We start from the raw sequence: 18,572 nt of genomic DNA on the forward strand, positions 1-18,572 counted from the left end.
CTACCTGGAAGTGGCAAGGGTAGCTCTAGCAATCACTAGGGTTGCCAGCCTCCAGGTATTAACTGGAGATCTTCTGCTATTACAACTGATCTCCAGCCAATAGAGATCAGTTCCCCTAGAGAAAATGGATTGGCAATTGGACGCTATGTCATTGAAGTCCCTCCCCTCCCAAAACCCTGCCCTCCTCAGGCTCTGCCCAAAAAAACCTCCCACCGGTGGCAAAGAGGGACCTGGCAATGCTAGCAATCACCCTCTATGGTAAACGACATCAGACCAAGGCCCATCAAGTCCAGCAGTATACTACAATAGTGCATTCGAGGTCACTTGACTGGCGGATGGAGCTGGAAGATCGTCTTCTGACCCACCCCTTGCCCTGTGAAATACCCTCCACAATCCCATCTTCCTCTGCTCCATGGCCACCAATGGCATGGATCAGAGATGGCACCATCAGAAAACAAGAGCAGACAAAGTAAACCAGATCAAAGAATTTGCAGAGTTCAAAAAAAAGCACGCAAAGGTTGAGCCGAACTACATGTTCAGCAAAATTACACAAAAGAGTCCTTCCAACATGTATGAGAATCACATTTGATGTAAATGCCCCCCATAAAGTATTCCATATACCCAGAAATCAGTTTGGGAAACATTATAGCCAAGGCTTCTCTCCCTGATATGCTCATGTGTGTAGGGTTGCCATCCTCCAGGAGGTGGCTGGATATATCCCACTATTACAACTGATTTCCAGGCGACAGAGATCAGTTCCCCTGGAGAAAATGGCCACTTTGGAAGGTGGACTATATGGCATTATACCGCACTGAAGTCCCTCCCCTCCCCAAATCCACCCTCTTCAGGTTCCACACCCCAAATCTCTAGGCATTTTTCAACCCAGAGCTGGCAATCCTTGATATATGGGGATATATGCTTATTTAAATGGTCAATTGAAAGGGCTTTTCCATGCAACTTTGCTGTATCAGCTCTAGAACCCACTTGCTTCTACTCGATATTGAACCCACAGCCAGAACGGTTTTTCATTGTTATACGAATCAGCAGAGCACATCTTCAGCCTTACCAAGCCCCCAGATATGTATATAAACCTATTTATATGTCAATGCTCTTGTAAAATGTAAATTATATTACAGTGTATACGTGTATTTCATGATGTCGTTTTCTGAAAAGTTGTATAAGAGTGTAAAAAAAAGAAGGAGTAAAACAGTAAACAGAAGACAGGAGTCTAGCTTATCTTTTGTGGATCTCTGCAGTATTACAGATTATATTTTCTTAAGAGACCTAAAGCTCATTGTTGGAATAAAAGCAGGCTTTGAGGCTCACAAAGGCACTCTGCGTACATGAGCGACAAAACCTGAAAGTTGTTCTCATTCTTCAAAATACTTTGAGCCAGAAAAGGTATTATTATCCAATCTAGGAACACCTTCAAGTATCTCAGGGTCTCTGATTGCCTATCTCCAGGTGGGGCCAGGGAATTTCCCAGAATTACAACTGATCTCCATAGTCCAAAGATCCATTGTCCTGGAGAAAATGGCTGCTTTGGAAGGTGAACTCTATGGCATTACACCCCACTGAGGTCCCTCCTCTCCCCAAACCCTGCCCTCCCCAGGCTCCACCCACAAATCTCCAGGAATTTCCCAGCCCAGAGTTGAAAACCCTGTCTGGGACAGAAAGCAAAGATTCACATCGAAGTTTCAGAGCCACCTCTTGGTGGAATTCAAGAACAGATCGCAAAAAAAAACCAGAGTGTTTAAAATGCAAGATTTATGTCACTCATAAAACTCAGGGACAGAGGTGCTCTGAAAGGAACATTCATATTGGGTCTGAAATACAAGCAAATAACTGTCTCTTTTCCTCTCCCGCTGACGTACATTTCGCACATCCTGGACCAAAAAAACACTGCGAGCGCCCTCAGAACACCACAGTCACCTGAGATCAACACTGAAAATGCATCAGAGCCTTCCTTGAATCACTTCTGGGGGAAGTAATTCAGTACTTGGCCTCTATAGCTCTATCACTCATTTATTATCAAGTCACACTGCAGTTACCAGATCTTAACAGATTCTTTTTCCTGAAAGCATTAGCCACAAGGTTGGGCTTCCTGGTGTCAGTTGTGAAAACACTTCCGCGAGTTCCTCATATTACAGTGACATCACAAAGCATTCACAGTACACAATCCACGTACCTTCTTTCTAGGGTTGCCAGCCCTTCCGCTACGGTGAAAGGCCTCCCACCGTGCACTGCTGTTAGAATCATAGAATCATAGAGTTGGGACCCCCAGGCTCATCTAGTCCAACCCCCTGCACAATGCAGGAAATTCACACCTCCCCCCCACACACACCCAGTGACCCCCTACTCCACGCCCAGAAGATGGCCAAGATGCCCTCCCCTCTCATGATCTGCCTAAGGTCATAGAATCAGCATTGCTGACAGGTGGCCATCTAGCCTCTGCTTTAAAACCTCCAGGGAAGGAGAGCTTACCACCTCCCGAAGAAGTCTGTTCCACTGAGGAACCGCTCTAACGGTTAGAAAATTCTTCCTACTGTCTAGATGGAAACTCTTTTGATTTAATTTCAACCCGTTGGTTCTGGTCCAACCTTCTTGGCACCACTCCAAGTGGCAGTGGGAGAAAAATAAAAAAGCTGCCAGTATCTGTACAGGTACATCACTTTTGAGTAGAACTCGGAAGTGACACTGGGTAGCTCTAGGAACCGGTGGAAACTCTATGATTTTACCAGAGAGTTCCTGGCAATTCCTAGAGCTACCCATTGTCACCTCCAGGTGGTTCCTGTAAGTGATGTAGTGCTGTTGGAAAGGTTGCTAACATCATATGCCCCCACCCTGCTGCTCCCCAACTCTCCCGCTGGTTGCCAGGCTCAGCCTGTCAACCCTACTTATTTCAGCAAACCTTACAACAACCTTGCACGGCAGAACAGGATTATTGTCCATGTTTTGCAGATGGGACTGCGTCAGAGAGAAGAGTGGATTGCCTAAAGCCACCTGGTGAACTCAGGGAAGAGGTCAGATTTGAATCCACAGTAGAATAGGGAGCCCAGACTAGGAACAAAGTGTAGTATACACATGGTAGAAGCAGAACACGACCAGTGGTAAACTGATGGTAAAGTGTTAGTGTCATCCACAGCATGGCAGAAAAGGTACTCACCATCAACAGTGCTCTCTTGAAGAGCCCCAAGTCAGCGGCCCCTGCAACAAGGTGCAGGCTGGCGACGTCGGCTCCACTGCGATCGGCTGCAATTGTAATCCGGCTGGGGTCGCCTCCGAAGCTTGCGATGTTTTCCTGTGTCCATTTCAGAGCTGCTTCCTGGTCCAGCAGGCCCCAGTTGCCACTTGCCAGAGAGGAGCCTGCAGAAGGCAAAGGAGGGGGGTGGTGTAAATTCAGGGAGGCAGGAACTATTTTATATACCCATTTGCTGACCTGCCTGTGGATCCTTTACATGCCCCCCCTTTAAAAAAATAATAACCATGCTTGTTTAAATTTACATTTCATAGTAGCCACGTAGCATGGTAGTGGGGCCTGAAGATCTCCCAGAATTACAACTGATCTCCAGACTACAGAAACCACTCCCCTAAAGTAGACATTTTCTCCAGGGGAATGGATCTCTGCTGCCCGGAGTGCATTTGGCAAATCTGAACCAGAAAAAAAACAGAAAAATACCTTTCCCGTATTTTTCGGGGGGGGGGGGGCGGGGAGGTTACCCTTACAAAAATGGCAGCCATAAAGGGGAACTGAAAAAGCGGATCCTGAATAATGCCGAATTTTTTCAGCATTATTCGGGCCACCCTGACCCCGCCTGCCATTTTCCCCAGGTGGAGTTCTGAGCTTGCAAGCAGGGCCGATCTGAGAGCCCCGGCTGAGATCCCCGCTGCTTGTCGGCTCCAATCTCCAGAAAGAGGTCAGAGCCGGCAAGCAGCGGGGATCTGATCCCCCCAGCAGCACAGAACTGAACGCTGAGCTCTGCTCAGCTGTGTGCCATTATATTTTTCTGGTTCAGGTTTAATAAACCTGTAACTAAGTAGAGGAGGACTATACTGTTAGCAAAAGTATATACAATTTAATTTTGGACAGAAGAGAGTGTAGGGGAAGTCACTTTCTCTTTTTTTATTTTTTGAACGAGAAACTTTATTAGACCTTACCTTACATTATTATTTTTTTAATGAAATAGTGATGTATGATGTATGAAGTGAGAAAACAATAAAAATTTTATTTAAAAAAATAAACCTGAAAATTTTACAGTTTTTTTTTAAAGACGAATCAAGTATATTTGGCTTTTCAGATTTTTTTCAAAAATTTTGGAGTGCATTAAACCCAAACCTGAAAAATATCCCCCCCCCAAAAAAAAAGAGCTGAACAGCCCTAGTCTGGAGATCAGTTCCACTTCCCAGAAATTTCCAGGTTTCACCTGGCGGTTGGCACCCTGTCTGGAGAGCAGTTGTCATTCTGGGAGATCTCCAGGCCCCATCGGGAGATTGCCAAACCTAGCAGTAAGCTGGGAGATGATAAGGGAGAATGGCTGGAGGAAAAGGGATGGCTTCATGGGCTGAGACTTCAGAAAACACTAAGGTTGCCTGGTCCCTCTTCGCCAACGGTGGGAGGTTTTTGGGGCAGAGCCTGAGGAGAGCAAGGTTTGTGGAGGGGAGGCACTTCAATGCCATAGAGTCCAATTGCCAAAGCGGCCATTTTCTCCAGGGGAACTGATCTCTGTCGGCTGGAGATCAGTTGTAATAGGAGAACTCCAGCTACTACCTGGAAGTCGGCAACCTTAGAAAACACAGTGGGAGGAGTCAAGGAGAGAGAAAGAGGGATGCTGCCTAATGGAAGTTCACAGAGCCTGGAAGACAGCATCTCAGAGGGCCCAGGTAGAATTGGCCCTGTGCTCTGACGGGTAGGAAGATGGGAGCCGAAGAAGAACGGAGACACAGCCCAGAGTCAGAAAATGGGCTGGATTTCAAACCTGGGATTTGAAATTACCAGCTAACCTAACCCCTTGGCTGCAGGTGGCGAGCATATCGGAATAGAATTCGCAGAAGCCGTCAGGACAGAAAAAGTGCAATTATCCTCATGCAAGACAGAAGCATTTTCTTTTATTATAAGGGAAGAAAAGCCGCTGATGGAACCTGCTATTATGTTGCTTTAAGCTTCAACCTCCAAAGCAGGGCCATCCGTGATGGTTGGTTGAACTCTATACTTAGGCACATTTTTTAAAATGGCTGGATTATAGTGCAGCGGCAGCAGTTTTATTGGACAACTACCTGCATCTTCCCAGTTAACTATTTCCCCCGCGAAATAACTTTTCCTTGTCTGGCCTCAATGTGTGATCTACAGGCATTCCGTCCCATTTAAAATGGCTGAAATCAACGGGCTTAGGGTTGGATCTTGTGGATCCACTCTGGGCGAGGAAAGTGCCTGTACTAGTGGGACAGGTTATCAGGACCCAACCCTTAGACCTTGGGTTGCCAACCTCCAGGTGTGGCTTGGAGATCTCCCAGAATTGCAACTGATCTCCAGAGATCAGTTGCCCTGGAGAACGAGGCTGCTTTGGAGGCTAGACTCTACAGCATTAAACCCTGCAGAATTCACTCCCCTTCCCAAGCCCTGCTCTTTCCAGGCTCCACCTCTAAAATCTCCAGGAATTTCCCCAATCGGAGTTGGCAACCCTAGTTAGACTGCACAGGATTGTACTGCACAGCCCTTGTGTGTGTTAAGTGCTGTCAGGTCACTTCCAACTCATGGTGACCCTATGAATCAAAGTCCTCCAAAATGTACTATCTTTGACAGCCTTGCTCAGATCTTGCAAATTGAGGGCCGTGGCTTCCTTTATAGAGTCAATCCATCTCTTGTTGGGTCTTCCTCTTTTCCTGCTGCCTTCAACTTTTCCTAGCATGATTGTCTTTTCCTGTGTCTCTTGTCTTCTCATAATGTGACCAAACTACGACAGCCTCAGTTTAGTCATTTTAGCTTCTAGGGTCAGTTCACGCTTGATTTGATCTATAACCCACTGATTTGTTTTTTGGTTGTTTTTTTGGCAGTCCAGGGTATCTGTAACACTCCTCCAATACCACATTTCAAAGGAATCTACTTTCTTCCTATCAGCTTTCTTCAATGTCCAGTTTTCATACCCATACATAGCCCTAAGAAGTGTGTAAAACTCTGTTTTGCGCTGCATTAACAGACTGCATTGTTAGTCTATTAACTGTCTTGATTTATTCTGGCCTCGTGATTTCCTTTTATCTTTTTCTACTTTAGTTAGTCCTTGGTTCTTCATGCAGAAAATCAGAGGAGAAATTGCTTAAAGCAAGATCATCCTTAACTTTGCCAGTGTTTCTCCCTCTGTATACTCTGAAACTGAATTCATTTCGAGGACACTTTGCTTTTTACGTTTAACTGAATGGTTTGGAACTGCAGGCAAGAAAGGATAAATAAAATATTAGCAGAATATGCAGTAATGGCAAAATTGGCAAGCTATGTGAACAAAAGGCCAAGCAGTGGATTTTATGATAAATGGAAAGCATATTCCTTATACTGCTCTTAAAAAGAGGTATTGGGGGGTGGGGGGAAGAGTGGGACCAGTGAGAAGCATGATGTTCTGATATGAAAATAATGAATTATTGATAAGATTTGTTGTGTTTACTGTTCTGTAATCACAGATTAGATGAAGTTAACCCAAGTTGAATCACTGTAAAATAATAATAGCATTTTTAACTTGACTCATAGTAGAAATATAATTATTTACTCAAACTATCTGAGAAACCATCTACATACAGGGAAGAATGTATGTAGTGTGGTGATTTGTATCGTTTAATTACTTATCTCATCATATATGGCATATTCATGTACTTACTACTGAATTTTTTATCTTTTTCCAAGTGATGCTATGTTTCTTATTATATGTTTACTATGTTATCTTTAAAGGAGACCTTGGCATGAGTCCTTCAACATCATTTGTAGTAATCTCAGTTCTTTATGCTATTTGTCTTATGTTATGTTTTGTTTTTTATTAATATCATATAATTTACAGAAAAGACATTTCTTAGAAAGGTTGACAAAAACAATTAAAAGTTGTGCCCTGACCTAAGTAGACTATCATCTTCCCAGTTACAAGACAGTTTGATGATAAACACCGGTACATCGTAGAGATGGACAGGACAGTGAAGGCAAAACAGGACATACAAAAATGTTCAAGAAATTCACAGAAATAGGAAGGAAAGAGGAGGTCAAAAATAATCCTCTGTGGCTAGAAGCAAGAGTTGTCACACTTCCTTCCCTCATTGAGACTCACGCAAAAACTGCCAAGCCAACTAAGTTTCTGTTAAAAATGTTAAAGAGAGAGCATGAAAAAGTATATTCATCAAGGTATCTTTGTTTGGGGCTGATAGGTGTTACATTTCCAATAATAATCGTGGAACAAACTGTCCCCAACGGAAAGCGCATGAAGTTGAGTGTGGGTATACAGTGGTTCCAAACGGTCTGACCTTAAATACGCTTGCTGAACAGAAAACGGAATGAGATTTGCTTGGTGTAGGGTAAAACTAGCTTCAAGTACCATTAGCTACGGCAAGAGGGAAAGATGGGTAGTCAATGGAAGCAGTATAGAAGAAGTGTTAAAATAGCAACAGTTGAATCTGATCTGATACCTCTAATGGTATAGGCTCCTTGACCTAAATGGCCCAGGCTAGCCCAACCTAGTTAGATCTCAGAAGCTAACCAGGGTTGGCCATGGTTAGTATTTGATGGGAAACCACCAAGGAAGTCCAGGGTTGTTACACAGAGGCAGGCAATGGCAAACCACCTCTGTTCATCTCTTGCCTTGAAAACCCTATGGGGTTGCCATAAGTCAGCTGAGACTTGACAGCTAGGGTTGCCAACCTCCAGGTACTAGCTGGAGATCTCTTGCTATTATAACTGATCTCCAGCCGATAGAGATCAGTTCCCCTGGAGAAAACGGCCGCTTTGGCAATTGGACTCTATGGCATTGAAGCCCCTCCTCTCCCCAAACCCCGCCCTCCTCAGGCTCCACTCCAAAAACCTCCCGCCTGGCAACCGTATTGATGGCACTTTCTACTACCCCCTGAAAATGGGGCCGTCACTTCTGGGGATCTGCGTCCGCACAGAAGGGCTTTGTGACATCACGAGCTGCTCCTTTTCAGTATGTAAATAAGACCCCTGATCCCCTCTGCTTCATATGTGCAGCAGACATAAACAATCAGGACTGCCCCCGTCACACCCAGCTTGGCCTTGAAGTTCTCACTTGGCCTCCATAATGCAAGATGCACCAGCTCACCAACAACCTAGCTTCCATCAAGAGAAGACAATTCCCACAGCCCACAGATTCCACCTGGTTGTATGTCTGGCAAGGGGGTGTGACTTACCAGTGCTAAGAAAGCCAAAGACTCCCACACGGTAATTCACAATGACGACAACGATATTGCCAACGGCAGCTAAATACGAGCCATCGATGATGATCCTTGTTTGGTCACTGTCCCCAGCCACACCGTTGTGAAAGAAAACCAGCACAGACATATTTCCACCCTGTAACAGAATGAGGGAGGTTACCCAGAATGCCAACCAGGCGCCTCTAGGAAGCCCACTAAAGAAGACAACTGCAGCAGCATTGTCCTGCTTGTCTTCCAAAGCACCTAATATAATAGGCATGCTCATCTGATCCTGGAGAGAAAAGGTATGCATCATGACTAGTATCCATTTTTATTAGTAGCCATGATTAGCCCTCTCCTCCATGTACATGTCCACTCCCCTCTTAAAGCCTTCCAAGTTGGCAGCCATCACCACATCCTGGGGCAGGGAGTTCCACAATTTAACTATGCGTTGTGTGAAAAAAATACATCCTTTATTCTGAATCTCTCACCCTCCTGCTTCAGCAGATGACCCCACAATCTAGTATTATGAGAGAGGGAGAAAATCCTGGACTTCCTTGGTGGTCTCCCATCCAAGTGCTAACCCAAGCTGGCCTTGGTTAGCTTCAGAGATCTGACAAGATCAGGCTAGCTTGGCCTATCTAGATCAGGGCAAAAATTGCCAGGTCTTGATCCAGTACTTACAGTGTGATCGGGGACATAGATGTTCAAATACAAACAGTCTTCACTGACAGCCGAAGGTCTGGTCTCATCATCTCCAGGTTGCCAGCAACTAGCCCTAGAGATACAAACATTAATTTAGACTCCTATGAGACTGAGTTCTTCAAAAACTTTATTGTAAACAGTAAATCCAAGAACAACATAAAAAAAGGTAAAGGTAGTCCCCTGTGCAAGCACCGGGTCATTCCTGACCCATGGGGTGACGTCATATCCCGACGTTTTCTAGGCAGACTTTGTTTGCGGGGTGGTTTGCTCGTGCCTTCCCCAGTCATCTTCCCTTTACCCCCAGCAAGCTGGGTACTCATTTTACCGACCTCGGGAGGATGGAAGGCTGAGTCAACCTTGAGCCGGCTACCTGAAACCAACTTGAGTTGGGATCAAACTCAGGTCGTGAGCAGAGCTTTGACTGGAGTACTGCAGCTTACTGCTCTGCGCCACGGGGCTCTTAAGAACAACATAGCATGTTCAATTCAAGATAAACACTAGTTTGTCAAAGTGGGTAGGAGAATTCATTTTACCACAAGTGCAGAATTATGGGGCAAACTTTTCCTCTGTAGCTAGGGTTGCCAGGTCACTCTTTGCCACTGGCAGGAGGTTTTTGGGGTGGAGCCTGAGGAGGGCAGGGTTTGTGGAGGGGAGGGACTTCAATGCCATAGAGTCCAATGGCCAAAGCGGCCATTTTCTCCAGGTGACTTGACCTCTATCATCTGGAGATCATTTGTAAAAGCAGATCTCCAGCTAGCACCTGAAGGTTTTCTATGAAGCTAGTACCTGAAGGTTGGCAACCCTGTCTGTAGTGATCTGTGGCAGCTATTAAATCCAGCCATACTGGGGGAAATCACAACCTTTAAGAGCCCAGGGAGGGTTTTTTTAAATCAAAAATATCTTCAATGATTAATGAAATGCAATGATATACCATCGCCTTCTAAATTACTGGAGAAAGGCCACTGCAGGATCTAGATCAGAGGTGTCAAACATAAGGCCCGTGAGCCAGGTCTGCCCCCATGAGAACTCTTATGTGTGCACTCGGGACAAAAAAAAGTGTTTTTATTCCAACAAAGGTGCATCCAAACATATATCAATTTGAATGGTTAAGCCACTATGTAAGTGCACTCACATTGTGATCATATGTATGTGTTCACCTGCAAGGCTGAGCTCTCCAGAAAAGTCGTTCTGTCATTTTTACAGCAAAAGTGTATAGTACTGATTGGCCAGCACCAGAGACGTTACAAACTCACTCCCCGTTCCACAACAACCAGTATGAATTTGCAACTACCCTTACATTTCAAATTGATAGAAAGGCAGGCTTCTAAAAGAAAATGTCACAAACAAGTAAATAAATTCAGCAATGACCTGGTTGTTGCAGAAGGTGTTTGTTTTCATGAGCAAAAATGATTCTTTAATATTAAAGACAACAATGCAAAGAAAAACTGAAGGCAGTAGAAAAGAGGAAGAACCAACATTTAATTGGGTTTGACCCAATTAAAAAAGCCACAGCCTTCAGTTTGCAAGACCTGAACAAGGCTGTTGATGACAGGGCTTTTTGGAGGTCATTAATTCATAGGGTTGCCATAAGTTGGAAACGACTTGATGGCACTTAACATACAAAATATTAAATCATTTGTCCAAATATGTGAATATTTATTGTACAAGCCAAACCTTATCTGTTCTTTACTTCCCCGTGAAAAAGATACTTCGGAGTGGGGCCCTCAACACCAAAAACAGAGCACCAGTTGCTAAGAGGAGATAGTAGTTTGCCTTGAATGGGGAGGGGCTGGGGCTCAGCAGTACAGCATCTGCTTGGCATGCAGAAGGTTCCAGGTTCAATCCCCGGCATCTCCAGTTAAAGGGACTAGGGAGGTAATTAATGTGAAAGACCTCCTCCTGAGACCCTGGAGAACCGCTGCTGGTCTTAGACAATACTGACTTTGATGGACCAAGGGTCTGATTCAGTAGAAGGCAGCCTCATGTGTTCATGTCAGTTTATACAGGCCACAGATAAATAACATTTTAAGTGCAAGAATGAGATTTTAAAAAGGAAAAAGGTTGGTGCATTCAAGTTTTGAGTGCTTCAAGTGTACGTTGTTGTGCACCTGGATCAACGAGATGTTGCCTCTCTTATGACAACACATTAACGTGTGGTGGGGTGGTGCGACTGATGTGGTTGAGGCACCAACAACCACGTACAGTCAGGTGCAGGAGAAATGAGGTCACCGAAGTCCAGGCGCCCTCAACCACCCAACCACACAGTGTAAAAAAAGCAAGACAGTGAGGATCGACACTCGCTTAACCCCATCATGTACCCATGAAAAGTCAAGCACAAAGGGGGCAATTTCTATGGGTACTTTGAACAATCGTTGCCACAACGAGGCTAAAACATGACGTGAGCTCTTCAGCAGTTACTCCTTTCCTCTAAATGCACATCAATGTTGAGAGATAAACTTTATGTAGGAAGAGACCTGCAGGATCAGACCAGTGGTCCATCTAGTCCATCATCCTGACTCACGCAGTGGCCAACAAGTGACTTGGGATGTCCAGAAAACATAGGGTTGCCAACCTCCAGGTGATCACCTTGCTTTCTATGTGTAATAATTAATTAGCATGTAACTTAATTGCTGGTCTAGGTTTGCTAACCTCCAGGTACTAGCTGGAGAGCTCCTGTTATTACAACTGATCTCCAACTGATAACAGATCAGTTCACCTGGAGAAAATGGCTGCTTTGGCAATTGGACTTGCTGGCATTGGAGTTCCTCCCCTCCCCAAACCCCGCCCTCCTCAGGCTCCGCCCCAAAAACCTCCCGCCGGTGGCAAAGAGGGAACTGGCAACCCTACCCACAGCAGTGGCCTTTCCCCCTTCCTACCACAGTCACCAAGTGGGACAGACTTATGGAGCTCACTGCCACAAGATATGGTGATGGCCATAAGTTTAGATGGATTTAAAAGGGGAAGGTCAGGACAGATTTATAGGGAGGTTTATTTCTGGGTATTACGTATGATAGGGAAATAGGATTACCTGAGTTTAGAGCTCAAAAGTCTCTGTCAAATGTCAGAGAGCAGTCAGTATGTATGAATTTTAGCTCTGGTTTTAATTGCTTTAATGTTGTGGGCTTTTTTGTTGGTTTAAATAAGCAGCCACAGCGAACTACAGGGACGTTTCACCACACAGTGAGATTTCCACAACAACGGATTCACAAATGACTTATTTGGTTTCATGCCATGCCAGTCAACTGCCCACGTGAGATTAGCCAGAGAAATCTCAAGATATCTGGGCGCCCGAAACAAACAAACAAACAAAAATCGAATGACACCACTCAAGTCAGCAAACAAAATAAAATGACTGATGAACTTATGTAGAATGTTTGCAGTCCCATCCTGTCCAGCATTAGGCCCTGCCCTATTACAAGTGGGGAATAATCAGATCATGGAACAAAAGGAAAAGAGCGTCACCCTGATCGAGATAGTCCAGAGTTATCTGGCTGGCCATGGCTGGAGGAGGAGGAGGAGGAGGAGGAAGAAGAGGAAGGAGGAGGAGGCAATTAGCTTAGCCTCCGCCGCTCATGTGGAGGGGTGGGGAATCAAACCCGGTTCTCCAGATCAGAGCCCACCGCTCCAAACCACTGCTCTTAACCACTACACCACGCTGGCAGGTTAGATTAGAGGGTCTATCCAACAAAGCCGTTCTTATGATAAATGACCAGATGGCTACTGACCACCAAGGTGCTCTGCATCTTCTCACCGAGTCATGGTAGCATTCCAGGACTCCACCTGAGTGAAAACCTGTGGCGGGCGGAAGCGGTTCTCTGCCACGGGAGGAGCTGCATATGGGATCCCAAGGAACTGGTGGATGCCCTTCCAGTTGGCGCCTACTTGGATGACCTTAGAAGCACCATACAATACTCCATGCGAAGGGATGTTCACAGTCATGGTGCCGCTCGTTCCAGCGATGGGTGGGAATGCATCTGTTCAGATTGAGCAGAGAAGGAATTCAAAGTTTGAAAAGAAGCTGCTGTCTTTATCAACCTAAAGATCCCTAAGAAAGTCTGGGTTCTATTTGGGGTGCTACCAGGTTAGCAACATCCCACATTCAACACTCAGAAACGCCACCTGGTAGAGAACACCACTTGGCTACTATCAAGAGCTAGTTTCAGAGGTGGCTGGAGATCGCCTGTTTACAACTGATCTCCAGGTGACAGATATCAGTTCACCTGGAGAAAATGGCCACTTTGGAAGGTGGACTCTATGGCAATATACCCCATTGAAGTCCCTCCCCTTCCCAAATCCTACCTTCCTCAGGCACCACCCCAAAATCTCCAGGTATTTCCCAATCTGGAGCTGGCAACCCTAGCCCAAGGTCACCTGGTGATTTCCATGGTAGAGTTGGTATCTGAATGTGGGTCCCCCAGATCCTACTTTGACACTCTAACCACCATACCCCATTGGCTCTCTGTGAGATGATCAGCCGTCACACTTCTGGCCAATACCCAGCCATTATGGGAATAATTTGAGTCAATTTCAATTTACTATGGCCATTGACCAGAAAAACCATTATGGGAATAAAGTGAGCCCTGCTTCTCTAGATCCCCTGCCATGTACTAACCTTGCTTGTGATAGATATACGTAGCTGGCTCCTTGAGCAAGAGTTGACAGTGATGCCCTTGCAGGCTAAGTCTGCAGTTCTGGGTTTCTGGGTAGAACATGCACCGTGTTGCTGAGGGCTGTATTTCCAAAGTGGTCACCAGGCAAAATTTGTTCTTGGAACAGACTGTGAGGAGAGAGAAAGATGGACTGAGAATTAGCACATGACAAGGACATGGGCGAACATGGGAGAACCCATAAGACGTCTTAATAAACTAGGCTACTATGGTCTCTCACAACATCTGCTTCTATCAATGGACTATCCACAGGCCAGAGCCCTGATCAGGCAAAGAGTTTTGGACGTGGAAAGACATCATGACCTAAGTAGAATCAAAAACATGTGCTACAATTGCAGCACTCTTACCAACGTGGTCCCGATGTCTTACCTTTCCCACTTAGATAGTCCAGACTACAGGAGGGCCTTCACCCTGATGCGTTGTAACGCACTCCCTTCAGCCGTTTTGGAAGGGAGATACAAAAAGATACCATATGCAGGACGATTATGCCCCTGCTCTGATGGGAGTACTGAGACCCTTGAGCACGTTGTGTTCGAATGCAAAATCTATAACAAGATACGAGAAGCCGTTCTTTCTGTATTATCGGGCCTCCCAGGGCGAACCAGAGCTTTTAGTCTTTCTAACATGCTCTCAGACAAGGATATGGAGATAACTTTTAAAGTGGCCAAATTTGGGTGGCAAGCTATGAGGATCAGGCGTGCATGGGTCGAACTTAATGGTTGAGCGATTTTAGATTTATATTTATGCTAATTCCAATTATATAATATTTTTAAAATTATGAGCTTAACGGATTTTATGAGTGAGAGATTGTAAGAAATTATAGGGGCTCACACTTGATACTCTTTTATATGTATTATGTTATGTATGTATATCTGGTATGTTTTTATGCTGGTCTTGGACCGTATTAAACTCTTTTCACTGGCAAAAAGTTTCACTGGCATAAGACGTCTTTATACTGAGTTAGGCCTTTGATCTACTGAAGTCATTGTCTGCTCTGACTGGCAGCAGCTCTCCAGGGTCTCAAGAAGTAGTCTTCCACATCACCTACTACCTGAGCTTTCTAACGGGAGATGCAAGGGATTGAACCTGGGACCTTCTGCCTGCCAAGTAGATGCTCTACCACAGAGACACCACCTCAGAGTGAAACCGAGTCATTAATGTGCTTATACTGACTCAGATTATATGTCTAATCAAGGTAAATATCATCTATTCAGACTAGCAGTGGGTCTCCAGGGACTCAGGCAAATGTCTTTCACATCACCTGCTACCTAAGCTTTTTAACCAGAGATGCCAGGGATCAAACCTTGAACCTCCTGAATGCCGAGAAGATGCTTTTACCATAGAGCCAAAGACTCTCTCTGCATGTCCAGTGGACAGGATGGATTGAGGATCAATGAATAAGCACCAGCCTCTTATTGGGGGAAGGGGTATATTTATTGCTCATGGTAGTTGAGGACATGTCATATCTGCTGGGAGGGGGCATTCCAAGGAACCTACAAACAACTGGAGACAGATAAAGAAGCACAGAGAGGAAGAAATTTATTTGAAAAGATTGAACAGAGTCTATGTGCCTGCTCACAAAGAGAGACTGAAATCAACTGAGCACATATTGTTGGAGTGTGCTTTATACAACAAAATCCGCAGTGAAACCATAGGGCCATTGTTAGAAGGATTTCCAGGGAGATCTAATAAAATCAAAATTGAATATCTGCTCTCGGATAAAAACCATCGAACGACAAGAAGGATTGCCAGGTTTTGTGCCCAGGTCTATAACCTTAAAAAAAAAACAACAACTGAGAAGTGATCTTAAATTAAAGAATGGTATAAATTTCAAGTCCTTGAGGTGATTTTATTTTTAGTATTCATCAAACACATTACGTTTATCTGTATTCATGCTTGATGTATTCTATTATTATTTTTATAATGTTCCCATTTTTGTACTTTTGCTGTATTTGCTGGTTGTGGACCGTAATAAATACTTTGAAGTATTTGAAAAGAGCAATAGAGGGATAGCTAAGTAGAGACATGGACAGGAGGATTGATGGAATGTAATGAGGCAGGGAAGACCAAAGAACACCATCCACTTGAGAAGTTGTCGGCAAATCGCAGCACTACTTTACAGATGTTCCAGATGTTTTGCCTTCAGTGAAGCAGAGAATAAGATCAGGCTGTGAGCTGAGAGGGAACAAGAGTTGGTTTGTCTGGAGACCAAGTCCTATGAGGAAAGGTTGAAGGAGCTGGGTATGTTTAGCCTGAAGAGGAGAAGACTGAGAGGGGATATGATAACCATGTTCAAGTACTTGAAGGGCTGTCATATAGAGGAGGGTGCCGAGTTGTTTTCTGTTTCTCAAGACGGTCGGACCAGAACCAACGGGTTGAAATTAAATCAAAAGAGTTTCCATCTAGACATTAGGAAGAATTTTCTAACAGTTAGAGCAGTTCCTCAGTGGAACAGGCTTCCTCAGGAGGTGGTAAGCTCTCCTTCCCTGGAGGTTTTTAAGCAGAGGTTAGATGGCCATCTGTCAGCAGTGCTGATTCTGTGACCTTAGGCAGATGATGAGAGGGAGGGCATCTTGGCCATCTTCTGGTCACTAGGGGTGTGGAGAGGGGAGGTAGTTGTGAATTTCCTGCATTGTGCAGGGGGTTGGACTTGATGGCCCTGGTGGTCCCTTCCAACTCTATGAGTCTATGATTCTATGATTATAGAGCAGGGTCAGTTGAAGGCAGTGGGTTTAGAAGGGGATAACGCTGCTTAGGATTGCACTGTTAGTTTGGCATAAGACAGGAATCGACTTTAAATGAAAAGCGGACCGAGAGGGTTAAAAAAAAAAAAAAGGATTCAGCTTCCCCAAAAGAGTTGGCATCTCCTGCTCAACAGAGGCAACAGATTTCATTCATACACAGAGAAAGATTGTGAAGCGAAGGAGCGGTGTTGTCCGACACACCACTGTTCAAAAAAATGAGGAAACACAATCATCATGTGGAGCCAGTGAGAGCAAATCAAGAAAATATAAACTGGAGAAAATGCATCACACTTTCTCTAGTTCATTGACCACCCAGTGATTCAGGTCTTCTTTGTCCATGTCGACGGGTCAGTTGGAAACTACTGGGTTTTTTTTATGGTGCAATATCATCGCCTCAGGAACTTACCAAAAGGACTCTCTCACCTGACAGGCAAAAGTCTCGGGCAGAAGCAAAATCACCGGAGGCTTGTCCACTGAGGTACACAATATCGAATTGCGAAATGGAGGGATCAATGAGAACTGAAGACTCATCTACACGTTGCCACTTGCCCAAACCTACTATGAAACAAAACGGAGAAGAACAAAATTCAAGATGATCTTAACTGGCATTTGCTAGAATGATACAGCATAATTCATTTATCACAGCTCAGACTTTTAGATGCTGAAAGGGTCTGACAGATGACCCTGTTTTCGACCCAATAACCAAGCAATCATTCGTTTTATGTAAAACATGTATATCTTGTGCTCCCAACACAATGCTCTTGAGGCAACTTCCCTAAAGAAAGAACAATAACATCAATCGCCTTAAACCCTACCACACTTAAAACTTATTGAAACCATCAGTTTTTAAATGTCATGGTAAACCGAAACCCAATAGAGCAAAGGACAATTGGAAGAAGGAAAAGAAGAAGAGTTGGTTTTTATACTCTGCTTTTCCCTACCTTTAAGGAGTCTCAAAGCAGCTTATGATCACCTTCCCACAACAGACACTTTGTGAGGTAGGTGAGGCTGAGAGCTCTAAGAGAACTGTGACTAGCCCAAGGTCAGTCAGCTGGCTTCATGTGGAGGAGTGGGGAAACCAACCCGGTTCTCCAGATGAGAGTTCATCGCTCATGTGGAGGGGTGGGGAATCAAACCCGGTTCTCCAGATTAGTCCACCGCTCCTAACCACTACACCACCCTAGCTCTCAACAAATATAAGGACTGAAAAAAAATTAGAACAAGGGCAACATGGGCAGAATGCAAAACGATCAACCATCATCCTAGGGCTTCGTAAGGTATGCAGCAGGGGTCCCCACCGTGGTGCCGGTCCCACCTCATTTAAAAAAGGATCACCAATTCATACCTAAACGTTTGCCTTGAAAACAATAGAGGGACCGTTCTCAGTAATGGACATTAAGGTGGCGTGGTTTTCAAACAATAATTACACATCAATTTTCTACCGTCTGCCCTGCTGATTGCTGAGTTCCAACACAGTGGAAGTGGTGTGCCTCGTTCCAGACACAAAGCTGAAAATGATTACTTGTGCTTTTCAAAGAAAGGAAGAAAAAAAGGTTTTGTCTGGATTCCATTGTAAGCCAATGAGTCTGGGTTACCTTAGTGGTTTACAGAGACATTTTCATTGGGATAATTTCCCACTCGACAACAATTTTTACTGACTCCGTTTTAAGACGTTGGGCGAGTTACGAAACCTCTTGGGTGTCATAAAATTACCCAACTCAGAGTTATGAAGTTTTTAAAAGACAGACCTCAGACATGCTAATCAGGAGTAATTTTATCTGAGTCGACATTCTGCGGATAATGTTGCTAAGAGTAAAATTATGCCTATTTTAGCACAGCGTTGTGGATACTTGTAACAGAAAGGGGATTTTCGGACAATTACTAGTCAAGCTTCCACATAAAAACAAAGAATTCTTAATGTTATATTTGCAAGTCAACAGAGGAGCCATCCAATAAGGATGGTAGAAGGAATTCTGACTAAGGGGAGGGGTTTTTATTGCTGTCTGTCAATGGATCTTGGCCTCTGTCAATGGGTCTTGGAGGGGTTTTTATTGCTGTCTGT

The 18,572-nt window shown here is 44.6% G+C and overlaps 1 protein-coding gene across 1 annotated transcript in view; it reads right to left on the bottom strand.

Moving 5' to 3' along the window:
• TG (thyroglobulin) overlaps positions 1-18,572 on the bottom strand; it is a 167,260-nt gene that overhangs the window by 64,299 nt on the left and 84,389 nt on the right. The window contains exons 37-42 of the mRNA XM_056854657.1: positions 16,934-17,065; positions 13,712-13,876; positions 12,851-13,073; positions 9,079-9,172; positions 8,392-8,551; positions 3,167-3,366 (exon numbers count right to left, since the gene is read on the bottom strand). Coding sequence (XP_056710635.1) covers positions 3,167-3,366; positions 8,392-8,551; positions 9,079-9,172; positions 12,851-13,073; positions 13,712-13,876; positions 16,934-17,065 — 974 coding nt within the window. The remainder of the gene's footprint in view (positions 1-3,166; positions 3,367-8,391; positions 8,552-9,078; positions 9,173-12,850; positions 13,074-13,711; positions 13,877-16,933; positions 17,066-18,572) is intronic.

The sequence above is a fragment of the Euleptes europaea genome, chromosome 8 (assembly GCF_029931775.1).
Source record: "Euleptes europaea isolate rEulEur1 chromosome 8, rEulEur1.hap1, whole genome shotgun sequence".
NCBI lineage: Eukaryota > Metazoa > Chordata > Lepidosauria > Squamata > Sphaerodactylidae > Euleptes > Euleptes europaea.